Source organism: Sylvia atricapilla, chromosome Z (genome assembly GCF_009819655.1).
Source record: "Sylvia atricapilla isolate bSylAtr1 chromosome Z, bSylAtr1.pri, whole genome shotgun sequence".
NCBI lineage: Eukaryota > Metazoa > Chordata > Aves > Passeriformes > Sylviidae > Sylvia > Sylvia atricapilla.
In genome coordinates this window covers 40,563,966-40,590,570 of record NC_089174.1, presented here as the reverse complement: position 1 = coordinate 40,590,570, position 26,605 = coordinate 40,563,966, and the positions used below count along the sequence as shown (strand labels likewise).

Below are 26,605 nucleotides of genomic sequence, written 5' to 3'. Positions count from 1 at the left end.
TCCTCATAAATGCTCTAGCACTGATCAAAAGAGACACCCAGAAGTCAAAGCCTTGTGTGTCTGGGGTTAAGGATGTCTGTGATTATGCATAAACTATGTCTATGAGTAGTTATATCCATGAGGGCTTTTTGTGCTTTCGTTAGAAATACTCTGGCACTGAGTCACTTCTTGGCTCATTTTTTTCTGCATCTGAAACCAAATAAGTGCGTTTCTGGAGTGAACATGTATGACCAGTCCTGGTTGATGTAAGTCATGGTAGTGTACTTCACCATTCTGCACCCAAAGCAAGTGTAGCGGAGTCTTTTTATTTCCTGACAATGTTCCATTCTTGAGGAAGGCATAGGCTTATGTATGGAATACAGCAGGTGTCCGTCCCGTGGGTAAAGTGTCTGTGATCAAGTAGTCATGGGTTGTGCTGTGTTCACACAAGGGGCCAAATTACATTCACATAGGCTGTTTAAATAGCTTGATTTTTCGTTATTAATATTATTTTAACATATGCATATTAGAGATATTGCTGAGGTACTTTTTGTCAGCAGATTTTTAGGCTTTTTTAATCTTCAAAATATTTCTAGAAGTAAGTACGCATGATAGTGTTGAGTGATACAGTACTGTGAGGAAGAGAGGAGGCAGTATCCACAAGTTGTTGTAAAATCCGCTTTTGTGTCGGCATGTTGGCAGAATGGATAAGGTTGGAAGAGACTTCAGTTAGGTCATCTGGTCCAACCTCACTGCTCAATCAGGGTCATTCTGGAGATAATCTTAGAGCTTCTTCTGATTTTAACTACATGCAGTCAAAAAAAGTGGTACAAATAAAATACATTTTTTAAGAATACTTTTTCTGTTTTTCAGAAAGTGTTTCAGAATGGCTTTGGTTTGAAGAATTAAACAAGCTAATATTGCACCTTAAAGCTTTTGTTGTTCAGTTTTCTAAGGTTTTGAGTAAAAGCTATGATAATATTTGTAGAACTTGTAATTATTATAGAATTTTACCTTTGGGTATGTTTTGGCTGAAGCTGAAGACTGTTGCCTAGTTCTAAGCCTCCTGCTTGCTTCTATTTTTTCCCATCTCACCCACCCTTGTCAGTGTGTTTGATGACATAGGGATTATACTAAATTTTACAGTTGAAAACTATGGAATCAGGTAATAGCATTTCCTTTTTAAACAGTTTTCTGTGTTGATGGTTATAGTGATTAAAGGAATGGATTCTGATTATATTCTTTCCTTCTACATTTTTGCTTGCTGTTCCTTATATTGTTGTTTCTTGCTACTGTCATATTCTTCCAGTCTTCTTTTCATGTTCTGTCAAGAAGGCATTGAAAAACATATTCTTCATGTATTTGTCTCAGGTAGTAACTTACTGGCCCATAGTCCACTGATTCAGTTTACAGCTCATGCTAGTAAGTAAAACCCCTTGCTACTGTTTTACCGTTCAGAGTAGCACCTCTGGTGCCTGAACAACCAGGACAGTTGCTTAACTCTTACTGTCCAAGTTCAGTCAGAGATAATTTCTCTTAAAAATCCACATGGGATTTGTTGTCAGTTTCCCTGCCTCCATCCCTCCTCTGTTGATATGCAGAAAAAAACCCCCCTACTATCTCATAAAGGAGATAAGAACTAGAGGAACACATTGCTTCTGGATTTTGATTTGCCTAGGAGAGTAAGGAGAGCTTTCTGTTGGACCTTTTACTTTTTGATACTTTTGTGGTGACTGTGTTTAGTTTAAGTGTTCAGAACAATCTCTCTTCGGTATTGTTTTTCCAAAGGGAGATGGACTATATGAAATAGAGGTTGTGAGGTTGATGGGTTATTTGTGTTTTATATGTGTGCATACAATGAGAGCGAGCTTTGAAACAATTTCTACTTGACGTATTTCAAAAATGTTCTTTGGAGACCTTATTTCAAAGATCTTTGAGACATATCAGATAGTTAACTTTTTGCTGTTGCTGTAACAGGCTTTCAAGACAGTTAGAAAAATTTCAGTATTTGAGCTCTTTAAACCACTTTGACCTACAAGTTATAGCAGCTTGGCCAATAAAGTCCCTTCTTGGAAAGGTAGAAGAAATCTCTGTGCCAGGAAAAAATCACCATTTGAATCTGTGGTTTGAGTAAAGCCAATCCAAATGCTTCTCCTGTTGGCATAATTTGTCTGCATCAGAATTTTGTTTCCAGCAGGGTTGAATTGGCTGTTTGGAGTCTAATTCCTGGCTGGCACTTCCAGCTGATGCAGTTTTCTGGCAGAAGTTTATGATGCAGACAAGCCTGGTAGAGCAGATCCTTGAAGACTTCTTTGTTTATGAGGTTTTGATATGGAGGAGTAGAGGAGTTTCATAAGAGCTCTCAAATACTTGACCTCCTCTTATTTTTATAGAACTAGCAGGAGTAGCAGGGAGGTATTTCTGTGGGTGTAGTCGTCTTTTTTCCTGCAGTCTCTCTTAAGCAAGCAAGGAGGAGTGCATACTTTCACAGACCATATTTGGTTCTTCAGATTTCAGCTCCTGCACCAGAAACTGAGAAGAGGTTTTGTGTATTACTCCACTCTTCCTTCTTGAGCATTCATATCACACATGAAAATGTCATAGTGTCTTCTGAAAATTTCTGTTGCTGCATGTACCCTTCATTCCCTCAAATAAATGCCTTATGATGTAGACTGTATCTAGGTTCTTCCCGCTTTCTCATTTCAAGCTTCCACTAGTGTTCACACTCCAAGTGCTGTTAGCTGCTTGTAGACTGTTAGTCTCAGTAACAGTTTAATTTACCCTAGAGTGACATCAGTGACATGAAATGTGTTAGTTTGGTCAGCCATGTGGCAGCTCTGTCTTGTGATTGTGTGGACACTCATCTCTTATATTTGGATTCTACAGCTTGCATGTGTCCAACATAGATGATTTTGCCTCTTAATTTTGATGTTGTCTTGCTGGAATGACTAATTCCTGTTATGGCTTTCTAGAGCACATGTTGAACAACTGAGGCAATAAAGGGTGAAGCTAGGATTGTGGTTTGATCCTCTAGTCAATATACAGAAAAAAATCCCAGTAAGAAAAACTGGTTTAAGTGTCCTTTTTTGTAAGTACCTTAGTCATCTAACTCCAAATGGTCCTCTACCTTCTACCTTGACAGCACATACTAAATTTAAGAAGAAATTGGAATGACAGTGGATTTTTCAGAGCTTTAAAATGCAGAAAGGAGTATTCCAAGAGGTTTTTCAGTAAGAATATGAAAATCTAATGGTGTTAATTTTTTTAAATTTTCAAAAGACTAATCCATTCCAGATGAGGAAGTAGGCACAAAGAATATGGTAGGAAATTGGATGGGACTGTACTTAACAGTGCAGTCTTCAAATCCACATCTAATCAAGTAGGGAATTTTAAGCTAAGAATCACTTGTCTGTCTTTTCATTGGTTGATGCAATGCCTTATGCATTGCAAGTAATGCCTTACTTGTGAAAATGATAAAATTTGGTTTTCATTTGTTCAGCTTTCTGAAAGTTATTCTCTCTAGTTGGGAATAGAACTTTTAAACTCTATTTTAAATTTATGTATTTAGTTCACTTGAGTTCTCTGAGAAGAGACCAGGAGCTGTTTGGGTACTTGACAGAGCAAGCTGCAGCCAGTTCCAAAACAGATCCATGACTGCCCAATGCTGGGTATTTAGGAGATGCTGGTGGCACCTCATGATAACATATTCATTAGAAATTGTAAAGAACCATGTGCAGCAGCCATGAGAGAGGAGCGAGAAAAAAATGCAAGAGGAGAAGCCCTCCAGACCTCCAGATCAGTAGCAATAAGCGCAGGAGGTGCTCCAAATGCCAAAGGAGGGATTCCCTTACAGCCAAAGACAAGTCCGTGTCAAACCAGGTTGTCACCCTGGAGCTCATGGAGGACCAGTCTGGAGCAGATATCCTCACTGCAGGCCATGAGGAGCCCCATGCTGAAGCAGGTGGACACACCCTGATGGAAGCTGTAGCCCATGAAGAGCCCAGTCAGAATCAGGTTTCTGACAGAGTTGTGACCTGTGGAGAGCAGCCTATACAGGACCAGATGTTCTGGCAGTTGTGACCCATGGGGCACCCATGCTGGAGGTCTATTTCTAAAGTACTGTGCCCTGTGGAAAGGACCATACTGAAGCAGTTCTTGAAGAACTGTGTCTCCTGTGGGAAGTCTTGGAAAAGATTGTAATGTGTGGGAGGGATGCTATACTGGAGCAGAGAAAAAGACTGAGGTGGAAAAAGTGGAAGAGATGAAGTGTTATGGCTGAATTGCAAACCCCATTGTCCCTCCCTTTTGCTCTGCACAGCAGTGGGAAGAGGTGGGGGTGTTAGTAATAAAGTTAGGCCAGGAAAAAGGAATGGTGGGGGGAAGATGGATTTATTTTGGTTTTTGTTTCTCACTATCTGTCTTTTATTTGCAATAAATTAATTTTGTCTTTCCTAAATCCAGTCTGTTTTGCACATGATGGTAGCAAGTGAGTGATCTCCCTGTCTTTATCTTGATCCATGAGCTTTTAATTGTGTTTTCTTCCCTATCTTACTGAGGAGGGGAACTGGCGGAGAGCCTAAGTTAACCTACTACATCCAGTTATTATGTATTTTTCAAAGTAAGATGAGGCAAGACCTTTATTCTTGAAGAGCTTTGAATTGAGGGTGGATCGGTTATATAAAGTCTCAGAGGAGAGTGTAAAAAATGGCTTAAAATAAAAATAGTCAGAAAGATTTCTATGCGGTTGAATGAGTAGTGACCAAAGCTGTGTAATAAGTATGGTACAAAAGTTTTAAAGTGGAATAACTTTAACAGAAGAGAGTAAATCTGTAGCTACTTGGTTCTTCTTTCCGTCTCTTGTTTGTGGTGCAGGGTTTTTTCTTAAGGCTTGCGTACGGCATCTGTTTAGATGACTCACTCTTCCTACATTGTGTACTCTGAAGACTTGTGTATGAAATACTGTGTGTCCTTGTCTAGTTTTGAAGTTCTCTGATGACAACTTCAGTTTAGTTACTCCTTTAGTATCAGAAGCAGTTTATAAAAATACCATATTTCTCTCTAAGAGGGATTCCATTATTTCACTGAATGCAGACAGTTTGAATTGAAAGTACTTTCAACCACTATGTACTTGTCTCCATGTCAAAGATTTCTAAAGGTGTAGTAGAGACAACTTAATTCATAGCTAATATTACCATAGCATAAAATTAAAAGAAAATGTTTCTGGTAATTGGATGTATTCAGCTGTAATGCTAGTTGTGGATATTTCCATGCCATTTTTCTTCCTTCTTTGGTCTTGAATGAGCTGTAGACCATAACTTACTGTAATTTGTGCGTACAAAATAAAAAACCAAATATAAGATCAGGCCATTAGTGAATGATAAATTACCAGCTCCAGCTAGAGAGTCATCTTTTTAGCAGTATTTTTCCTTGGTTGATGCAATTTTGAGATTTCATTTTTCAAGCTGATGAAACAGAACTTCTGACCATTCCTTCTCTTGTGACATCTGATAAAAAATGGAAATGTAAAGGCTTATTTATTCCAATGATGCAAGCATTCTTCTTGCTCCTTCCTCAATAGAACAGAAGCAGTCTTGAAGTTGAGATCCATGCTGTTACTTCAAGTTGACGAAAAAGATTCAAATCTGTCTGATTGGTTCTGTAGTTGTGTGGTGATCTTTGCCAAACCAAGTCAGCATTTTGTAGACAATTACCTAATTTGATTGATCAAGCTAGTGCTTTACTAGTATTATATTTACCAAAGGCTGGATTCTGTAATACAGTTATGTGGAAGTACAGCACCTACTTCAGTTACTGGAAGTGTGCGATATTTTATGTGATAGATATCTGTCTTTAGAACTCATTTTGAGCAACAGAAGGCTATACTATGTTGGTGCCATTCAGCTGGCTTATGTGTTCTGAGAAGTATACAAGCAAGATTAAAATGTAATTCTGGCTGTTGGAGAACATAGTGAGAGTGTTGTTTTGCCTGCTGATTAAAGAATATATTTTTATTTTTTTTTTCTGTTTTAGTAGTTTAACAAATTGTCTTAGGATTTTAGTCCATTACAACAAGTGCACACAATTAATGTGGTATTTTCTGGAAATATTTTTTCTAACTGAAAGCCACCTAAAATTTTAAAAATAATAAATTCTAGGTAAAATATATATTTCTGAGGTAGTGGCATTTGGTTAGTTCTTTACCCAGAGGAGGGTAACAAGAAAGAGAATGACTTTCCCAAAGCCATTAAAAATTATAAAAGCATGGGAAAAATAATCAAACTGAATGCCTAAAAAATGTTAAATTGAAATATTAGGTACAAAGTAATTTGTTATGTCTGGAGAAGTAATTAGAAATAAATATAGTGGTGATAAGATAAATTTATTTGTTTGGACTTTGTGTATGGCATTCAGAGTCATGCTCAGGGTATTCTCTGAGTAGCTGTACAGAAAACCTGGGGAGACAAATGTCTGAAGGAAACAACTGGTCTTTTTTGAGTTCCCTCCCTACGTCTTGTTTATATTATGTCAAGTAAAAATTTTGAGGTGCAGCTTGCTTTTAATAATGGTAAAGAAGATTGGAGTCTAACTTTAGAGCTAAGATTTTTATAACCAAATGACTGAAAGTAGCTTAATGAATGAAAGTAATTGTAACCATATAGCTTACAAATAAGTAAATCAAAAATGATCTGGAACAACTGGAGAACTTCTAAAGTTTCTTGAAATGCTTGAAATGGACGCAATGCTCTAGACCTTTTGGATTGTTACAGAAATGGTACGGAAGTCTCCAGAGTAGTGACATTTGTAGTGACTTGTTGTGAATATCTGGGATATGCAACAACAGCAAATCCCAGAATTTAAATAAAAGTGATATCTAGATGATTATGAAGCAATGGCAAGTATCTCACTGGGGGACCTCAGCTGGCTACCTAGAACAGAGAAACATACATACAGACCTTACTTACAATGTTATGATGAGTTTTCAAATAGTGGAATCTTTTCTGGAGTAAATATATACCACAACAGACTAAATTAAAATGGTAAAGATACCAGATGATGCAGAACATTTTATATTGGGAAAACTGTGTTCTGCAGTGGATGTCACTAGTGAGTTGGATGACTTGTTTTCCTATTTGCTCTTATAAAGAGGCTGTGTTTTCTGTATATAAAATATTTTAAATATTTTATGTAAATATTTAGAGAATAATCAGAAATTCTTTTTGTCTGTATTTGTTTGTCTTTTAAAAATATGCTTCTCAAGGGCTTGCTCCTCAGATGTCTTTGGTGATGTTACTGGTTTGTTGCAGTTTTTGCTGCTTGGGAATGTATCTTTAATGGCTGTGTATGTGCTGCAAGTGCAATGCCTTTAATTTTTGATTAGAAAAGTTGTTCTATACTATTTGTATCAGGTTTATCCAAGCATATATTTTCTAGGTTGCATGAGTAGATTAATTTCTGTATTTCATATACTTGTTACAGTTGGATTTGACTTTTGGAGTATAGTCCTTGTGGCACTGCTTTTGACTGGGAGTTACATTGAATTTCATATATAGTTACTCACATCACACTTCTTTTCCCCCTCCTTTTTTATCTTGTATCATTGAAGCGTGTAATTAGAAGGCTATTGGCATACATGACACCATGTAAGAAATTCTTGTAATTGCTTGCATGTTAGAGATGTGTAGATGAACTTGACTGTTGTAAAGGAAGACTTAACTGAAAACCTGCATAACTATCACCAGACCACTTCTGATGTTTGTGTGTGGATCGAAGTGAGAGGACTGCGGAATTCAGTGCTGCTGAAGTCTTTGATTTTGTAGGGTAGACTAGTGGACACGATGCTGTATCTGAACTGTTTTGTTTCCATGGAAGTGAGTAAAGTCTTGGTGATTGTCCTGTTCAGAAAAAAATTTAGTATGGTATAATTTATCATCTTTAAGCAAGTCTGTGTCCTGCAGGTGTATTAAAGCTAGAAAACTGTTAATTTAATATCTAAACCTGCAGGAATAACTGTGTAGTCATTGTAAGTATCTTTAAGTACTTTGAAGTCACAGGGCAGTTCAGATGAGTCCTCTGATATCCTTGCTTGTATCAATTTTCAGATTTCTGTACCTCTCTGTAGCTATTTTGAAGTATTTCAGTTTTTTCCTCTGTGGTTGATATGTGTGCTAACAAATGTATTAATTACTAGTGGTCTTATCTTTAAAACTTCTGCTGGTCATGTCTGGTTTAGAGTTCCTTTCTCACATAGCAGCCCATATGGTGGTGTGTTAAGATTGGTGACCAGAACAGTGTTGAAAAGACAGTGTTTTATAGTTGTTACGGAATAATGCCTGCACAACATGAAGGTCTGCTATGCTTCTTGCTGTGCCAGTCAGTCAGCTGAGGGTAAGCAAGAGGCCAGGGTGAGGCACAGCTGGCACAGATGATGTGAATTGAGCAGAGGAATATTCTGTAACATATGACACACTTAGCAGTAAAACTAGATGGTTGTTTTTCTGAAGTAGACCTTGCCCAGACTGGAGAGACATTGGTCTGCTGGTGTGGAATGATTGTTTTTGCGTCGTTTGTTTTCTCCTTTTTTTTGCTTGTACTTACTGAAATGCCTTTATCTCAGCCTGCAAGGTGGGTCCCCCTCTCCCTCCCCATGGCTTTTGTGGTTCTTTTAATTTCTCCATCCTGAAGTGCAGTGAGAAAGCAACTGAGTGGAGGCTTACCTGCGATCCAGAGTCAAGCAGTACAAAACAATGGCTTTGTATGACATGAAACATGAAATCTGGAATCATTCGCTGGATTAATTCCAAAAATGTCCTATATAGTAATGAATACCAACATTGCTGTAGTGCTACTGCGCTCCTTTTTAGCTTTGCTAGAGGGATGGCTGAAGTCACTTTAAGCCTGTTCTGACAGGTGTTGCAGCCCTAGATGGTTATTCTTTTTCCCCATTCCATTTTCAGGATACAGTGGTGAATTCTTAATTAAGAACTTAGTGTTTAGGGAGGTGTTCCTTAGCTATTTTTAATCCAAAAGTACTATTGGCACTCTTTCAGTAGAAACCCAGGTTATAGAAAAAGATTCTTTCTGTGCTTCTAGCCCCTTCATGGTTAGCAGGTAGAGAAACTCTGAGAGATGATTTACATGTATTGTTATCTTCACCACTTCACATGTTGCATTTTTTTTCTTGGAGTCTGGAATTGCAGACTTTAGGATATTAGGTATTGGATTATGAATTTGAGATATATTCCTGAATTACAAAATATTGTTTGACTGTCTTTCTTTATACAGACCTTCATTAGCAATGTGGTTTTGCTTTAAGCCTTTAATTTCAAATCTTGGAATGGAGAAAAAGTTGTCTATATGTAAGAATAAAAACATTTATTTTTTCACTTTTTTTTCCTTTTTTTTTCAGATTTCTTGAGAGTTGGGTTAGTATCATAACTGGCATTACGACAATCCAGGAACCTTAGCTTTTCAAATTACTTGCACTCTCTGTAATAAATACATTTTTAGATTTCTAAGACAAGTTTGCATATTTCGAAATAGTGTTTTATATAATTGCCTGGAAAACACAGAGAACTATATTAGGTAGAATTCTGTGTTATTGTAATAGCATGTTGTTCATGGTCTGGCAATTGTAACAGGTTAGTAGAGGTGTTGAGCAAATTGATTGAGTCCACTAAGGTCACTAGAAACATTTAAAAGATATGTAGATATGGCACTTAAGGATATGGGCAAGGTAAATGATTTGACTCAATGATGTTAAAGGTTTTTTTAGCCTAAAAAATGCTCTGATTTTATGATACATGAGCTATTTTGACATGATTTTGACACAATTACATTTTAGTTAATGTAATTTCCACTGTTCAAACCTTAGTTAAAAAGAGAGCAATAGCATGTTCATGGATCAATTTTTTTTTTCAGAAATAAGCTTGCTCATCTATGATCCATATAAAATGGTTTAAAACTTTGTGGTTTTAAAGGGGCTAAAACCATGTGAAGAACACTTTAACAGGAAGTTACAGATTATTGATTAGCCCTGATCATACTAAATTAATAAGATAAATTTGGCGAGGCTCTGGTAATTGCATTTGTTTTTACATGAGGAATTTAATTCTTCTTTGTTTCTTTTATATACCTCTGAACATTTGACTTTCCTCTGCAGTGTCTAAGGTCCAGATCTCTTGCATAAATATTAAGTCAAATTGGGTAGTCACTTCCATTTGAAATGTTCATTTCACATCTGTGGATATTTCTGTGGATATGTCAGATAGATTTGTGAAAAAAGGGTGCTACTTTTCTTTACAGTTTTCTGAGGCAGATTGTCACAGTGCGCTGTATGAGTTAAGTAATGCTTTTCTCTGGAGTACTAAGTGCCTGTAGCACCTGATTTCTTTATTGGTGAGGGAACTGAGCCTGCTTAGCCATTTATATCCTTGGCAGAGAAAACCTGCTGGCAAAAATAATCTGATCTTGTGTGCTTGGTGGTAGTGTGCTGGAAATAGAATACATGTGCGCAACACATGGCAAAAATAGTTATTATATGGTAAAGAATTCTTTCCCATTTGCTTTTGAAATGAGTGGACAAAAGAGACATGTAGCAGAAGTACTTAGATATATCTGAATCTATAACATTTTCATCTTAAGACAATTTGCAACAGTCAGTTTCACATCTGATTTTATAAATGGCATAGATTGGACATAAGGCAGCTATATATATGTTGATTGTTAATGTTAATTTATGTATGTGTTAATTACCACAAATATGAAGAAAAACTTCCAATAATTAACTTTTTAACTCTCTTGTCTTGGCCTGCAGCTGATACTGGTTTATTTTACCTTTGTTGTGTATTTACTGCAGTAAAAAATTTTGTTGATAGCATCTAAATTGAATGTGCAGCTCTTGAAAGCTGAAAGGAGAAAAAAGTAACTGAATTTATATAAATGTGGCATGGAGTTGCTTGTATGCATGTGTAAAATCACCTATATGATATGTTCATGAAGTGATACAGGAAAATGTGGAAACCTGTCTGTAGTGAAAATGGTTTTAATTTTGTTAGATCTTTTTTAATGTACAATCTGTGGACATTCGTTTTGAACATTTAAAAATGTATTAAAACATGAAAAATTTATTTGTAAAAGTAATACAGGTGGTATGAAAACCTGCACAGAAGAAATGCTGAAATTTCTATTTTGATTTTCTCCTTGTAAAATTTTTACTGGTTTTCCTAGTTAAGCACTGATGCCATGTTTGTGATTTAATAAATGGAATACATGGGTGCTTCTGTTTATACATATCAGGCAACTGTTTTATTGTCTTGTACAAAATTTATGAGAGAAGTAAAAGAAATGCTGTGATTTCTGGTGAGATCCTTCCTGTTGTAACAAAATGCATTTCCCCCAAACTTATTTAATGATAAAAAGCTGCATTGACACTGAAGTTGGCTAAGAATGAACTTCTAACACAATCTGAGGTATTAGAAAGCAGGTATTCTTTATTGCAGGTCTGCACACATTCGGAGGCTTTTTCCTTTAACTGAATGTGTGTCATGAAACTTTACAACAGGGTATGTATTCCATCACGATCATACATATTCATTACAGCGTACTTCCTAGGTAATACATAAACATCACTTTTCCTAGAACTAATTTGCATGCATCTGCCTCCTATGGGAAGTCCTATTATGATCCTAGAGGGTCATCCATAGGGATCTCTGGTCGTCATATTCACTGGGTGCCCCCAACTTTGCCTTGAACTTCTCTCAGGTCGTGTGCTGTCGTTTTTTGTTACATAACTTTGCCGCAAAAACCACTTATGTTCCTCATTATCTGTTTATCCACTAGTTCCAGCTACTAGTTTAACATCCTGTATGTCTAATTTTACATTCTTAAATCTAATTTCCTAATTAGAATTTGAGCTTTATTTTGCTACTTCAAGGAACTGAAAATTTCTATTCTCTGTTGACTGTCTGCAGGTAGATAATTAGTTGTCTACAGTTTCCTTCAGCTTCTTTGAATTGAATGTATCTAGTTCATATTAATAGTGAAGCATCAGGGTTTTGTAGGATATAAGAAATTTAGATCTAAAATATTATATTTTTTTTTTGTATTTTAAAATTTCCTTGTGAGGTTCTGGTCACCAGCTGGAACTTACTGAATGCATATGGATGAAAATGGTTTTTAATTGATTGAGCTCTTGGTGCAAATATCACCAATCTGTATAATTTGTTAAACCCCTCCATATGGCAGGTAATACTCCTGTGTTGGATCTCCTTTTCCTTTCTTTTCTTTCTCTAAAGTAATTTGCTGACAAGTCTTTTAAAAATAGGAGAGATCAAATATATCTGAAGTATTTTAAAATAACAAATCCTTAGAAAATAGAATTCAGTTTACAATATTGGTGCTGAAAATATATTAAATGGATGGGAAAATTTGCTATTTGCAAGCTCTTTTATTTATTTTTCTGAGGCAGTTGAAGCCTTTGGGGACACTGGGAGTAAGGAGAAGTACTGCTTGTGAACTGCTTAACTTGGTGTACTGACAAATAGAATTGCAGCTGCTGTTTTCGTATTTGAGTTTTGTGTGAACAAAGGATAATTAAGAGATGTTCCTGTTCATGGTTCAAATACTTACTTGTCCTTAGTTTCACACAGAAGAACGCATTCTACTGTGTAGAATGGGAAGACTACTGTACTTGAGTGCTGCCCCAGTATTAATTTGGTCCAGGGATGTTTGTGCAGGAATGCCAGCCTTTTTAATGGTGGTGTGGTTTTTGTCTGCTTGGGTTTTGTATTTTGGTTTTTCTTAAAGTCCAAGATTTAAGTTTTAGTCCAAGATTTAAGTCCAAGACTTAGAGTAGCCAAAGCTGAACTCTGTATCTTTAATCCAGAAAGTGCTTCTTTTCCCATTTGGATTTTCTCACAAAAATCCATGTTCTTCTTACCTAGTGTAGCTTGAAAAGGTTTCTGGTTGAACTCAGTTTTCACCTCATACAGTCTTTCTAAGACCATTACTTCAGGTCTTCCTTCAAGTTTGTTTGCAGTCTGATGTATGCAGAGAATGGTCGTTTTGGAATTCAGGGGCAACAGAATGTGATTATTGTTGCAGACATTCTTTACAATGTTGTCTCTATTTCCACATACTAAATAGAGACAACCTTGTAAAGAAGGTCTATATATTATACAAATAAATAAATAAATAAATAAATAAGTACTTGGTATTTATTATTTACCAGCTTCTTTAAATGTTCCACTGAAAGTATCACTTGCTGCATAGCAGCACAGAATTCAGTGTTGTTGAATCATGACCTCTGGAAAGTTTATAGCTAATAGATTATAGCTAATACAACATCATGATTAACACAGATCATTGGAAGAGAAAAAAAAAAACCCCAAACAACAAAACCAAAAGAGATACAGGGTGATGCCTGCAAAATCAAGGGAAGGAATGAAAAGTAGTGAAAAAGAAGAATAATTTAACCCATGTCTTTGTCTGCATTTGAGTGTTGTAGCAATTCAAACCATGTTTTTTCTCAGGAAAAACTCCTCCTTTCTTAAATAGTATTTATGCTAGAATACTGATATCATGACTTTTTTAGAAAAAAATTCAGACTTCTTTACAGCACACTTCCTTCTTTTCTGTTTACAGCCCTTAAAACTGGGTATGCTGCTAGTAAACTATTTCTCTACTTATTGCTAATCAAAAAAAGATTAACTCATCAGTATCAATTCTTTTTAATATTAAAAACCCATATCTGCCATGCTCAGATGTACAGTATATGCAAAATATTTGAGTCAGGCATCTGTGATAGTGCTATGAAATGCCTTTTTTTTTATTATTGAGTTTATTAGAAACCAAAGTCAAGCGAACAGGTTGCTAAGAATTTTGGGTGAAATCTTTTTTTTTCTTAGTTAAAAGGCTTGGTAGTATTTACTAAGAATATTTTATCTGAACATTCATTTACGGTTTGAGAAGAAAGATCCACTAGCAAATTTTGGGAATGCTTTCTTGTGAATCAGAAAATAGAAAGCTCTGTGTAATTGTTGTTATAGTGATTAGATGTTAGCGGACTTTATTGCAATTGATACAAATGAGATGTGATACAACATTAATGCTATTTTTTCACTGTTAATATTAGAATAGCCATATATGATTATTTTATTAAGTAAATTAGTTTTAATTTTTTGTTTAAAAGATAACTTTGATGCTGATCTCTGGAGAGGATTTTGTTTTGAAATATGCAGAATTAATAGAGATCACAAGTAGTAATTGCCCCATTAGTTTGGAGCTAAATAGTAGGGTAAAAAACAGCTGTTGTGGTTCTCTAACTTGAACTTTGCTATTCTGTATAAGAATTCAGTTATGTTTAATGTAGAAGTTCTCCTAGTGAAGGTTAAATTTGAAAATGAAAAGTTGTTTGGGAAGTTGAAGTTGTGTTTTCAGACTATCACAATGACTAAAGAAGTACTAAGTACTTCTGTAATGCTTGCTGTGGAAGTAACACAGAAATACCAGTATTATAGGAAACAGCTTTACTTTTTTTTTGTTTTTAAGAAAATGCTCTGTGTTGAATAATGATTGCAGCATATATCGTTTTTTATTAAATGCTGATATTAATCTTTACCATGATGTGAGTTGTAAACTCATGATCTTGTTCTGTAGCTGAGATACTCTGTAAGCTACTATTGTAAGCTTGGAGCACACAGATTTGTCACGATTTGATTGTTTTAAAGCCCTTCGTTGTCGGTCCTGGCAGCTTACCAGCTGACCTTCACTTCTACCACCACCATTTTCTCTTTCTGGATCTTCCCCATTGATTCTGTTATCTATCTGAGAATCAAAAATTATGCAGCCTTTGTGCTGGTCTTCTGGTGGTCCTGATTTGTTATCCTGACAGAAATCAGCAGGACTGTGACATAACACAGAATCAAAAATAAGGTCTTAATTTACTATTTGGAAACATGTAACTGTCCTATCCTCATACTTTTCCCAGCTGGGAACTAAGCACGCACAGCTGCTTACTCACACTCTCGCCAGTGAAATTAGAGAGTGAATTGGAAGAGCAAAAGGTATAAAACCTATGAACTCAGATAAAAACAGTTTAGGTGGGAAATCAAAGGCTGCAGGCACAAGAAAAGTAAAACAAGGCGTTCATTCACCACTTCCCATGGGCTGGCAAGTGTTCAGCCTTTGACAGGAGAGCAGGGCCACATCAAGTGTGACAGTGACTTGGAAAGAAAAATCACTCCAAATGTCCTTCCTTTCCTCCTTCTTCCACCACACTGTATATGATCTTCCACTGTTAACCTGAGCATGATGTCACATGGTCTGGATACCCCCTGGTCAGCTGTAGTCACGTGTGCTGTCTGTGTTCCATCCCAACCCCTGGTCTCCTCACCAGCATGACAGCACAAAGAGCAGAAAAGGCCCTGGCTCCGTGTAAGCCCTGCTCAGCAGCAACAAGAACATCTCTATATTATTGACTTCATGTGCAGCACAAATCCAAAACACAGCCCCATTCCAGCTGAAAAGAAAAAAAAAATTAACTCTACCCCAGCCAAGACCAGCCATAATTGGTTTATTTCATGTTTCATGGAGGAAACTTCAGGAAGTCCTGTTGTAATAGGAGCTGAAAGAGAATAGGGACTGGGGAGAGACAGGATGATGGAAGTTTCACGAAGAAAGCTGGTTGGTGTTCGGGGAAAAAAATTACTTTATTTTTAAGAGGTGAAGTTTGTATCTTTATAATGATTCTTTTTCCCTGCTTCTGCAAGTGAAGATGAATTCAGTAAACTTGTTTTGGTTTTTCTTGCAGCTGAAGAGGTTAGCAGGAGGAATATTCTTGTTTGTGTCTAAATTCAGAGCTGGACACACAAAGGATGGAAAAAAGAGTCTGCTGACTTTAATCTATAGCTGATCTGAATTTGCATAGGCATTGGAAGAAGATTGTAGACCCTTTAAATATGAAGTTAGTTGTTTATATTCAGGATTCCTAGATTTTTTTTTTTTTCACACAGTGGAAACCTGTGTGAAATAGCACCTGGGCTTTTCAGAAAGTCTCAAAATTCAAAAGCTTAAAGAAAAAACAAAGGTAATCCTCTCCGCTTTATCCCTGAAGTTGTACCTTCTGAAATATCCTGTTTGGGATAACTGATACAGCAGATTGTGCTTTAAAATGTGCTGATTTGTGTCTAAATTATTGTGAGATACTTAAGATAACTTACAGGGGAGCTATAATGCTGCCATTTTACCATGGGGAATGTTTAGGACTGGCATCTTGTCACAGCCTTAAATATATAGGAGTTGCAGACATTTTGTTTTTTTTTTCACAGTTGGATGGTTCTCAGGAATGTTTCTCTGACACGGAGGGCATGTGTGCAGAAACTGCAGATATCAATTCATGCTAATAAATTATTATAGCCAATGTTACATAGAAGAATATCAATATCCATTTTGGCTTAAAAATCATACACCCACATTTAGATAACTTCAGGAATATACAGTATACATGAAAAAAATTTGGTTTCTTAATCTAAATTATTTTCTTATGTATAAAGTATACATGGCAGCCTTCATGCCAACCTGTTTTTCTGTCAACTGAAATGACTGCAGTAAGCATCTTTCTCACTTTGTTTTGAAATTTAGAATACGGCTTGCTTTTTATAATTGTTATATGTAAATGCATTTTCCTTTGTACTCAGTTCAGGTGGTGTTTGCAAAGATTTGTGTCTGTACAGGTGTGCAACAGGATTCATGGTTGGTCTTCAGTAAAGCAAATGGCTAGAACTGAAAGTAGATGGTTACTCTTTAGTTATGAAAGGTGCTTTCTCCTAAGTTATGAAAGGCGCTTTAACCGTATATTGTCAACTAATTTCTTAGATTAAGTTGTATTTAACAGGCGATTATGAAAAATATGTCATAATCTCCTTAGTATGTTTGTGCAACAGTACCAAAGGCTGAGAGATAACCTAATTAGATAGGCATAGGGCCAAGGTCTGTGTTTTCAGCCAGTGACTGTTTATAGCTCTTTGCACTTCAGATCCTGATCTTAGTATATTAGTTCGCTGTTAAAGCTGAATAGCGATAGTGCTCTGGGTTTACTTTTTTGGTTCCTTACATGTTGTGTATTCAAATATCTTCCTAATTCCCATGAACATATGTACCCTTATTATGTTAGTTTCAAACAATTTTGGATCTTTGCAGTTACTAACTTTCTAAGAATTTTGTGCATCTGGAAAATTGAATTCAGAATACTTTTATGTAACTTTTGAAGTTCTCTATTTCATTCTATATGAAAAGATTTTAAGCAATTGCTTAGTATTTTGTGGTGTATTACTGATTTCTTTACCATTGTGGGTTTTTTTTTTTCCAACCTTGATGAAATCATTACATGGTTTTTGTTTTGGGTGGGACAGAGTTAATTTTCTTCCTAGTAGCTGTTACAGTGCTGTTGTTTGGATTCAGGGTGAGAATAATGTTGACAACACACTGATGTTTTGGTTGTTGCTAAGTAGTGCTTACCCTAAGCTAAGGGCTTTACAGGTGCACAAGAAGCTGAGAGGGATCACAGCCAGGACACCTGACCCAAACTGACCACAGGGATATTTCCTACCATGGGATGTCATGCCCACTTTATAAACTGGGGGCAGTTGGCTGGGAGCTGCTGATTGCTGTTGGGGAGCAGGCAAGTGGTGAGCCATTGTACATCATGTGGTTTTTCTCCTTGGCCTTCATTTCTCTCTCTTTTTTGTTATATCAGTTGCTGTTGTTGTCATTATGAAGATAATTATTCTTATTTTACTCTCATTATTAAATTGTCCTTATCTCAACTCTTTTCTTGATTCTCATTCCCATCCCACTGGTAAGGGAGGTTGAGTAAGTGGCTGTATGGTATACTTAGGTGCCAGCTTGGGTTAAACCACAACAGAAATGTACTAAAATGTAGAGATCCAAGTCAGGTTTGCCACATAGAACTGGTGATCATGTCTGTTTAACTTCAAATTAAGAAATAAATATAAAGGAAAATTAAGTATGAGAACATGTGAGAGTTTGAAGAAACTTAGAATAAATATTGTGGGATTCCTTCCTCATTGAAAAATTTCAAAGTACAGTACAGCATGGGCAAAGTCAATGTCACTCTTAGTTTTTTTTATCAGTCAAGAAGGAATTAGAAAACTAAGCAAAAAAAAAAAAAAAAAAAAAAACCCAACAAAAAACAAAAAAAACCAAAAACAAAACAAACAAACAAAAAAACAAACACCCAAATAAAAAGTTATGCAAAGCCATGTTTTAACAACAATAGAATATTTTCTTACAGATTATTCTCTGAGGATATGATCTTTTGATATAAATTTTACCTCTTACATGCACATTTCATTTCAAATCTAAATATAAAATCTCAGAGCATAGAAAATGTAAAGTTGTACTGTTTTGTAAGATCTTCCTTTTCAGTAGTACTCCTAAAAGAAGCTGATCCTCAGAAGCAAGTTGCTAGCAGTTCTTTTTAGTAATATTTTTGTATGCTTTTTCACTTTTTGTCCTTAACTTTCAGATCTCTCTCTCTCTGAAATGTTTCATTTCTTAATGTTCTGAGTTAGTAACTGATTTAGAAGTATTGGTAGAGTCAGTGTGAATCTAAAATCTTGAAAATATTTAGGAATACAGTATAGTATATTCAGTACATTCTAAGTTTATTTTTTAAACATTTAGATTTGAATATCCTTTTTTATTGTGACAAAATAAAATTAAAAATTCCTGTCTTTTAATCTCTTGAATATCCTTTTTATATTTTTGGAGGAGTTGTCTATTCACCCTTGGAAAATGGGACAGACTCCCAAAGTGCTCAGTTATGCAGAAATATCTCTAGGATGGAAAAAACTCACCTGGAGTTTGAACTGCCAGGTATCAAGATAACAAGAAAAACTGTAGGTATGTTAGTACCAAATATAAGGTCAAGGAAAATGTAGGTCTCCTACTACATGGGTGGCAGCTTAATTAAGGATAACACAGTAAAGGTAGAGGTATTCCATTTTCTCTTTGCCTGGAAAAGATCAGGTCCCAAGTCTCTGTGCCAAGAAGAAACAAGAAAGTCAACAGCAAAACAATTATAGAGTAGGACTGAGTTAAGATCCAGCTGTAGCAGTTGGACACATACATACATACACATGAGCAGGATTTAGTGGGACGCATCTGAATTTGTCCACCATCTATCTTATTTGAAAGGTCATTGAAGGCCTAAGTGACTGGAAAAGGTCAAATATTCTAGTCATCTAAAGAAATGAAAATTTGGGAAGCTGCAGAGCTGTCAGTCTCACTACATTTTTGGGGGAAACTGTGGAACGAGTGTTTGTGGAAATTTTTTCCGAGAATGTGAAAGACAAGATAGAAAATGGCTGGGAAAACCCAGCTCCGATTTACCAGGGGTAAATTGTGCTTTACCAACATGGTGTTTTCTGTGATGAAACCACTTACTCAGTGGATGAAAGAAGAGTTACAGATGCTCTGTACCTTGACTTAATCAAGGCACTTGACATGTTCACTCTGGTATTCCTGTAGAATTCCTGATAATTTGGTAAGGTACAATTTAGACATACAGACTATGTAAAGTGTATTATCTCTAAAGATCAGAGGGCAATGTTATGTTAGTGGCTCAAAGTCTGTTAGTGGTCCTTAGAGTGGAATTCCTTGAAAGGTGATGTTGGGTCCCATAGTGCTATTCAATATATTTGTAAATATTGTAATGATAGAACTGAACCTGAGCTTGCAGATGACTTCGAAGTGGAAGGAGGGGGCGAGGAGCCACCATTCATTCAGAGAAACCTTAGGAGGCCTAAAAGTTGGACCAACAAGAATTGTGTGAGTTTTAACAAAGATAAATAGAGACTGCATCTGAAGTGGAATAAACTTAAGTGGCAGAACAGGCTGGGAACATTCTGGCGGGGTACAGTTCTGCCGCGAAGCAGTTGTGCATTCTGGGGGACAGCAAACTTAACATGAGCTAGTAGTATAATACAGTGTAAAGAAAGCAAACAGTGTCATCAGGAAGAGAATCATCAGTGCATCAAAGCATGTGCTTACTCTGCTCAGCACTTCATAGGCCAGAATAATGTGATTAGAGGGTTGGAGGTTGCTGAGAGGGGAAAGATAACTGGTCTTCCTGAGACAGGTATAGTTAGAGAAAAATACTCTATTTACAAGGATTTATACAGCAACAGAAATGGCAGTGTGCACAGGTCACTCTAGGAGAATGCCATCTAAATTAAAAAAAAAAAAAATCAGCATGAGAAGATTAATTAAGAATTAATCATAAGAATAGCTTTCCCAGAGAAATGGTGGAATCTCCCTTGCCAATAGTGCTAAAGACTTGGAAGGACCCCGATCTAGGACCTGATCTAGGGTTGTGCGTTTGATAGAAGTTTTGACCAGGCCACTTCTAGAGGTTTTATATGAAAAGATAAAAATAAAATCTCCAGGCTAGACTTTTCTATTATTTTATCAAATAGGTGATCTTTTTGTTACTTCATGAAATGTGTTCCGGGGTGTCAATTATTATGACACATTCTGCCTGTTCTTGATTGAGCAGCCTGAACTCATTTGTGTTCAGGATTATAGTTAGTAATAGCTCTAATGGTTAGAGATTGATGATCTGAATATCCTGGGTCTGGCTGAGCTGGAGGTGCAATGGAATTATTACTGGTATGCATACATCTATTTTCTGCAAAGCATAAAATGTTTTACGTGGGCAAGAGATTTCAGTAGTGACTGACATTGTTTTGTGCTATAATTTGTCAAGCATGTAGCTTTACATGCAGAAAAATGTTGAAACCAAAGTAAAAGTCATTAATCTACGTGGCAACATTATTACGATCAAATTTAAATTCTGCTTTTGTGGATTTTAAGGATATAAATTGTAAGTATATATCAGTAGCATAATACTTATGATTTACTGTTGTGTAAACAAAGTTCTACTTGTGTTAGACTTGATACTGTCTTTAAATAAATATGTTTATTTCATAAGGTATTGTAGTTTTAAAATTGGGAGCTAAGTTGTCCTAAACAGATTTCAGGATTCCAAAGCTTTTTTTCTGAAGTTCTTTGAAATTTGGAAAAAAAGAAATGTGGATTAATCTTTCTGCTTTTAAATGTAACTTGACTATAGTGTTGTCCTCATATATGTATGTACTGCGTCTTTTTGGGGTCGTCTTAACCTTGCAGAATTTTACTGGTGTTCTGCTAATGATTTCTTGGATTTCTTGGAATGGTTTCTCTAGAAGTTGCACACATCTGCTTTTAAGTAAAGATATTTCAATGTACCTTAATGGATTATTTTAGTCGTTATAAGTTAATCTATAATGTATGTCAGACTTGGCCCTTTGCCCTCAGTATTTATTTAGTTCAGTATGTGTGGAGAAGGACTGCTTAAATGCATTGCGTGGGAATAAAATGTGGGTTCATAGGAATTCTTAGCATTTTAATCCATGAGGTAGTGTGTGTTTTGTACTTCTGGCTGAAAGCATTGTAAGTTTCCTTCATAAATTCCTTAACCTGTTTGAGTGGATTGGTGATGCCTTTGTGTTTTGTTGTTTGCAGTGTTGTTAGTTCTTGCTGACAAGATACAAAGAATTGGATATAGTATGCAAGACAGTATCTTCTGATACCTCCCCAGTGTCACCTCCTTATTGAAATTTTGGTGTGTTGAAAGAACTGGTTGATCTGTGTTTGGTAAGATCAAAGGGCAAGCTCACAATAACACTGCTGCTGAACTAAGAATTTAATGCTTTTTTCTACCTGAAATGCCTGTGCATGTGTCACTTCCTTTCCTCTTCTCAGCAAAAGACAATTCAAGCATCTTTTAGACACTTGATAGAATTACTTCACTGTTTAATTTTGGTTTGCCAGCTTTTTAAAAGACCTACTTTTTAATGCAAAGTATTTATTGAATAAAGTTTAATTTTTACATATCATATACAAACCATTACATTATGCCTTTTTCATTTAGAGATTTTGGGGTGTGTTTTGGAACTCACATAGAATAGTCTGTACAAGAAGATTTCTAGGCATTTATATTGTTTAGAAAGAGAGGCTGTTTTCTCCCAAGTTTGCCCTAAACCAGGACAGAGGCTAATAGTTGGAACATATTTTACAAATGCAACATACAGCTTTTCAACTGTATATAAATTCTGATTAGCAAGTTTGTAAAAGTACCCAAATAAGGCAGGAGACATGGTGTCAGAATTCTCACTGTAAAAGTTGTTTTCCTTTGGTGTGTTCTCTGAGTTAAAAGCCATCTTTGTCATACATAGGTGTAGGTGGAAAACCTCTGGTGGGTAACAGCAATATCCCTATCTTGCTGGGCTGCCCTTGGCTTTCTCAAATAAACATTTTCTCTACCATCCTTGTAAAGTGGAAGTCAGGCACATGCTCCAATAATTCTCTCAACTGACAGTGTATTACAGCCAACCATTAAATAGCCAGCTATTTGAAACTATGCAAAAGAGAGTTATTACAACAGCGTCTTCGTATTCAGGGGAAGTAAGGTAAAAAAGACAAATAAACTAACCTTCCTGTTTTCTTCTTATTATGGAGGAGGGAAATGAGAAAGTGATGGATCAAAATCAAACAGAGATTTTCTTTCTGAATGCCCAACCTCAGTACAAGTGTAGGTAGTATTTAAAACAGCATGTGTCATCCTTACATCGGTTTCAAGACTTGATCTGGAAAGACCAGATCACAGCTGACCACTAAAAGACTGCTTAATATAAAAGAAGCTTAATATGGAGAAAACAACTATTCATGCTCCAGTACAAACTGGATGGATGTGGGGGCATAATTGCAGTGTACCATCAAAACTGCCACAGTTCATTTGCCTCTGCTCCCTGGTAGCTTGGGTTTGCCCTTTTCCTTCTTGGATTGAAGGTCTTAGAGAGTTCTGTGTTCAGTGTAGTGGGAAGGAATGGACCCACAGTAGAGCCCCTGGAGTCTGTTGGGAGTGGATGTGGGGGAGCAGATAGGTCAAACTGTCCACACATTGCAGCTGTGGCCCATAGAAAAATTGTAGATTTTTGTTGTGTCAGACTTCTTGTGGTTTTATACCCTTAGCTACTTTGTTGCTCTCAGCAGTTAAGCAAATACTATTTCCAGCTACTTTGAAGTAGAAAACCTGGGGTGATAGGAGGGGTCTTTGGTTTTAGCAGCTCAGAGAGCGAAACTCTGGTTCAACCTGCCTTCTCCTTCATGGCAAGCTTCAGAAACGTAACCTTTTCTACTTCTGACTTAAGAACAGATTTTACAGAAATATATGAACAGTTCTTTGCTATGTGGGTCAGAATTCATCAATAACTCTTTGAGCAGTAGTCCAATCTTATAACAGGAAAAAAAGTGTTAAGTTGATGGCAGTTCCATCTCCTGTGACCCAGAGGATGCCAAAGCATATGTTCTTTTGGAGTGCAGTGAATGGCTTCTGACTAAAATTCTTCCCTCTGAGAAAGCTTCAGTTACTATTATTATTCTTTGGAGAGCTAAAATAGAAAAAGGGCTACCAAAAAGGCCCTTTCCATTTTCTTGACATTTTTGAGGGAGAAACACTTTAAAAAAATGTTAGTTTACAGAAATTGGTTAAGGCACTAAGATCAGCTGTATGCTTGAAATTTCTTTACAGTAGTCAATACTGTTAATTTTAAATTACAAACTATATTGTAGTCCATCCCAAAACAAGGTTTTTGTTAAATATTTAATCAATTTTTAAAAATATCTTCAAGGAAATGTATATTCTAACTGAAGAAGAAAGTCTGCAGTGTATTTTTTATTTTAGAAGAGTTGAGGTTTCTTTTGGTTGAGTCCATTTTTCTCTGCGTATGTTCTCATCTGAATAAATCAAACCCTGAAAATTGCTCTAATCTTATACTGACAGAGTATTTTCTTCACAGTACTGCTAGGTGGATTTTTTATAATGCTTTTCAAGGGGATGCCCAGTGAGCAGGATTTCAGTGCGTGGAAGTTTTGAGTCAGATTGCACAGCCAAAGAGGTTTTTGTTCATAAAGCATACAGTTTCTTACATAGGCAGTGATTTGAACAGAGCTGAAGAAGCTAAATCCAAACTTTAACTGATATCAAGTAAATTATATTTTTTCATTCGCATGCTTGCGGATCTGACTTCTAAAGCATTTTACCATTTAGCTTCTTAAACATGACATTTCAAAACCTCCTTTTAGCTCCAGAACTCTATACATAAATGGATTTGTGAAAGTTCTTGCAGTTTTTTTATGATTTGGCATTCTGCCCAGATTTATGGATGCAAATTTTGTTTGCTTTTTGGGTTCCTGGCAAGATTTCTTTATTCTCTGATTGTGAATTACTAAGGTAGCAGTTGCAATTTTTCTGCAGTGCAGGCTTGACTGTAATAATTCCTGTTCTGTACTGTTTGGTCAACTGGTCTTACTGTCTCAGTTGGGGCACATTCTAGAAAGTTGTTTGGAAGTTTCTGGCAAAGTGCCTGATACTGTAAATTAGGCTTAACATTACTTAGCAGGAAATATGCAAGTGTAGCCAGGACTGATGATTTGTTGTTTTTATATTGACATAGAAAGAAGGAGAACAGAAGTCACAGTTAAATGAGGAGCTTTGCTGTGGCAGAAGTAGAAGGAAAGATGTAGAACTGCATTATTAAGCATAGTACTTTAAAGCAATAAGCGGATGTCCATCAGAAAACATCAGATTGAGATACTGATTTTCACAGAGGTAGCCTCGTTTAGCATTACAAGTAATGCGAACAAAAATATGTTTAAAACTATGTTTGGTGAAGGGGGTCAGGATGGCCTACCATGAGTTAAGTCCAGAAGGTTAAAAGGTGAAATGAAACCTATGACTGCATAATTTAAAATTCTGACCTACAGTCTTCACTTAATCTGGGTTCAGTGCATTTTCCCTAATGGATAGTGTTCTTAGGTAGAGAAACATAAACTTTTTTTTTCCCTCTTATTGTCTTGTTTAGACTTTTCATGCAAAGAGCTAGCTAGCTCAATAGGTTAATTTTTACCAAATGGAGCAAAACACATTAAGTTGTCTTGTGACTATTTCACTTCTTTAGAGAATAAATGTGTCTATGCAGGTTTTGCTTTTTAATGTATTTTTTCATCTATAAGAAAGATAGGCTGCTATATTTAGATTTTTTTAATTATTTTATTTTTTTAATACACTCATGAGTGAAAATGTCAGCTTTTCCTTTAAGAGAGTTTTTAAAAACACATTTGTGTCCATGTCTAGTACAATATGCTTATTAAACAAACTTATTTTTATAAAGTCATGAAGAAACAGGTAAACATTTTCAAGATGTGGGACTTCTTTTGACTAACAAAAATGATGGTATATGTAACTTATTGCAAAATAAATTTAGGTAAATGGGTAGAAAGTGAGTTGAAAAATTTGTCCACTGTAGTATTTTTATTTAGATAAATACAGCCTGCTAATGTAAAACCATGCAATGTATGTTCTATATGATCTACCAGTAAGAGGATAATAAGAGTGCAGTATGAAAAACACATGTTTATCAGACTTTGTGACACAGTTGGGAAAATAAAGTAGTATGACAGATGAACTATAATCATAAATGCTACTGTTCATAAACTATTTCAAATAAGAGAAAAAGAAATGTTACTGGGAAGAACATACTCAGTGAAAATCTAGTTATAGATAATTTCTTTTTTGTTTGTTTTGGGCTTTTTGTTTTTGTTTTTCCTTGATAAATAGTTCATGTTTTCCTTGAAATCTGTGGAAATTTTATATTACCAATTTAAACTCCTTGTTTAGAAGTAGACTTAAAATTTTTATAAATGATGAAATTATTTTACTTTTGAAAATGTATCTAAATTACTGTTTGCGAACATATATATATATGAAATGTCACTTACAGGTGCTGACCTTAAGGAAAGGGCAAAAATGCACTCAAGTGAAGTTAGTTCTTTTGTCTCCAGAGCAAGAGCAACTATTAATGAATTGGGTAAGTAACCTCTCCCTTGAAAAATGTTATTGTAGCTTTAACCTGAGAATGTTCAATCGGAGGAGTGACATAAACATGCATAGTTAATTCTTGACAAGTAGTAGAGTATCCCTAACTGTGTAGTATCATATCACAGATCTTGAATTTGAAAAAACCAATAAGGATTATTTAGTATATTGATAAATATGAATCCTGATGCATTTATTCTTTTTTAAAATGCTCTGAGTTAAGTCGGACTTTTTAAAAGAGTGCTAGAAAAGCTATATGTCAACCTAGTAGAGGTTGAAGTAAAGGCGATTTGAAGTAGAGGTGATTTGCGCTGCTGTTTTCATAAGGGATGGATTGATGACATCAAAACTTTAGAATTCAGTTTTTACTATTGCATTCTTGTGGTTTGTCTAATTAGTACAGTCTAATACATTTTAGAAACATGTTAAACATCAGTTGCTAATTGAAAGTTCACTACTAAGGTATTTTAAAATTTTGTTTAATATATTTTAGTGTAGTAATACCTGTTAATAGTTTTGTATTTTAATCAACTTGTATCAATTTTTGAGGATAGTAATTTCCCTGTATGTTTTACTTCAGGAATTTACCATCAAATAATTATATTTCTACATCTCTGCTGATCAGTTTAA

The 26,605-nt window shown here is 35.7% G+C and overlaps 1 protein-coding gene across 2 annotated transcripts in view; it reads left to right on the top strand.

Annotated features, from left to right (window-relative positions):
* Positions 1-26,605, top strand: part of AUH (AU RNA binding methylglutaconyl-CoA hydratase) — a 105,418-nt gene that overhangs the window by 12,130 nt on the left and 66,683 nt on the right. For both annotated transcript variants that reach the window (XM_066340055.1, XM_066340054.1), the window contains exon 4: positions 25,881-25,967. In XM_066340055.1, the coding sequence (XP_066196152.1) occupies positions 25,881-25,967 (87 nt within the window). The remainder of the gene's footprint in view (positions 1-25,880; positions 25,968-26,605) is intronic.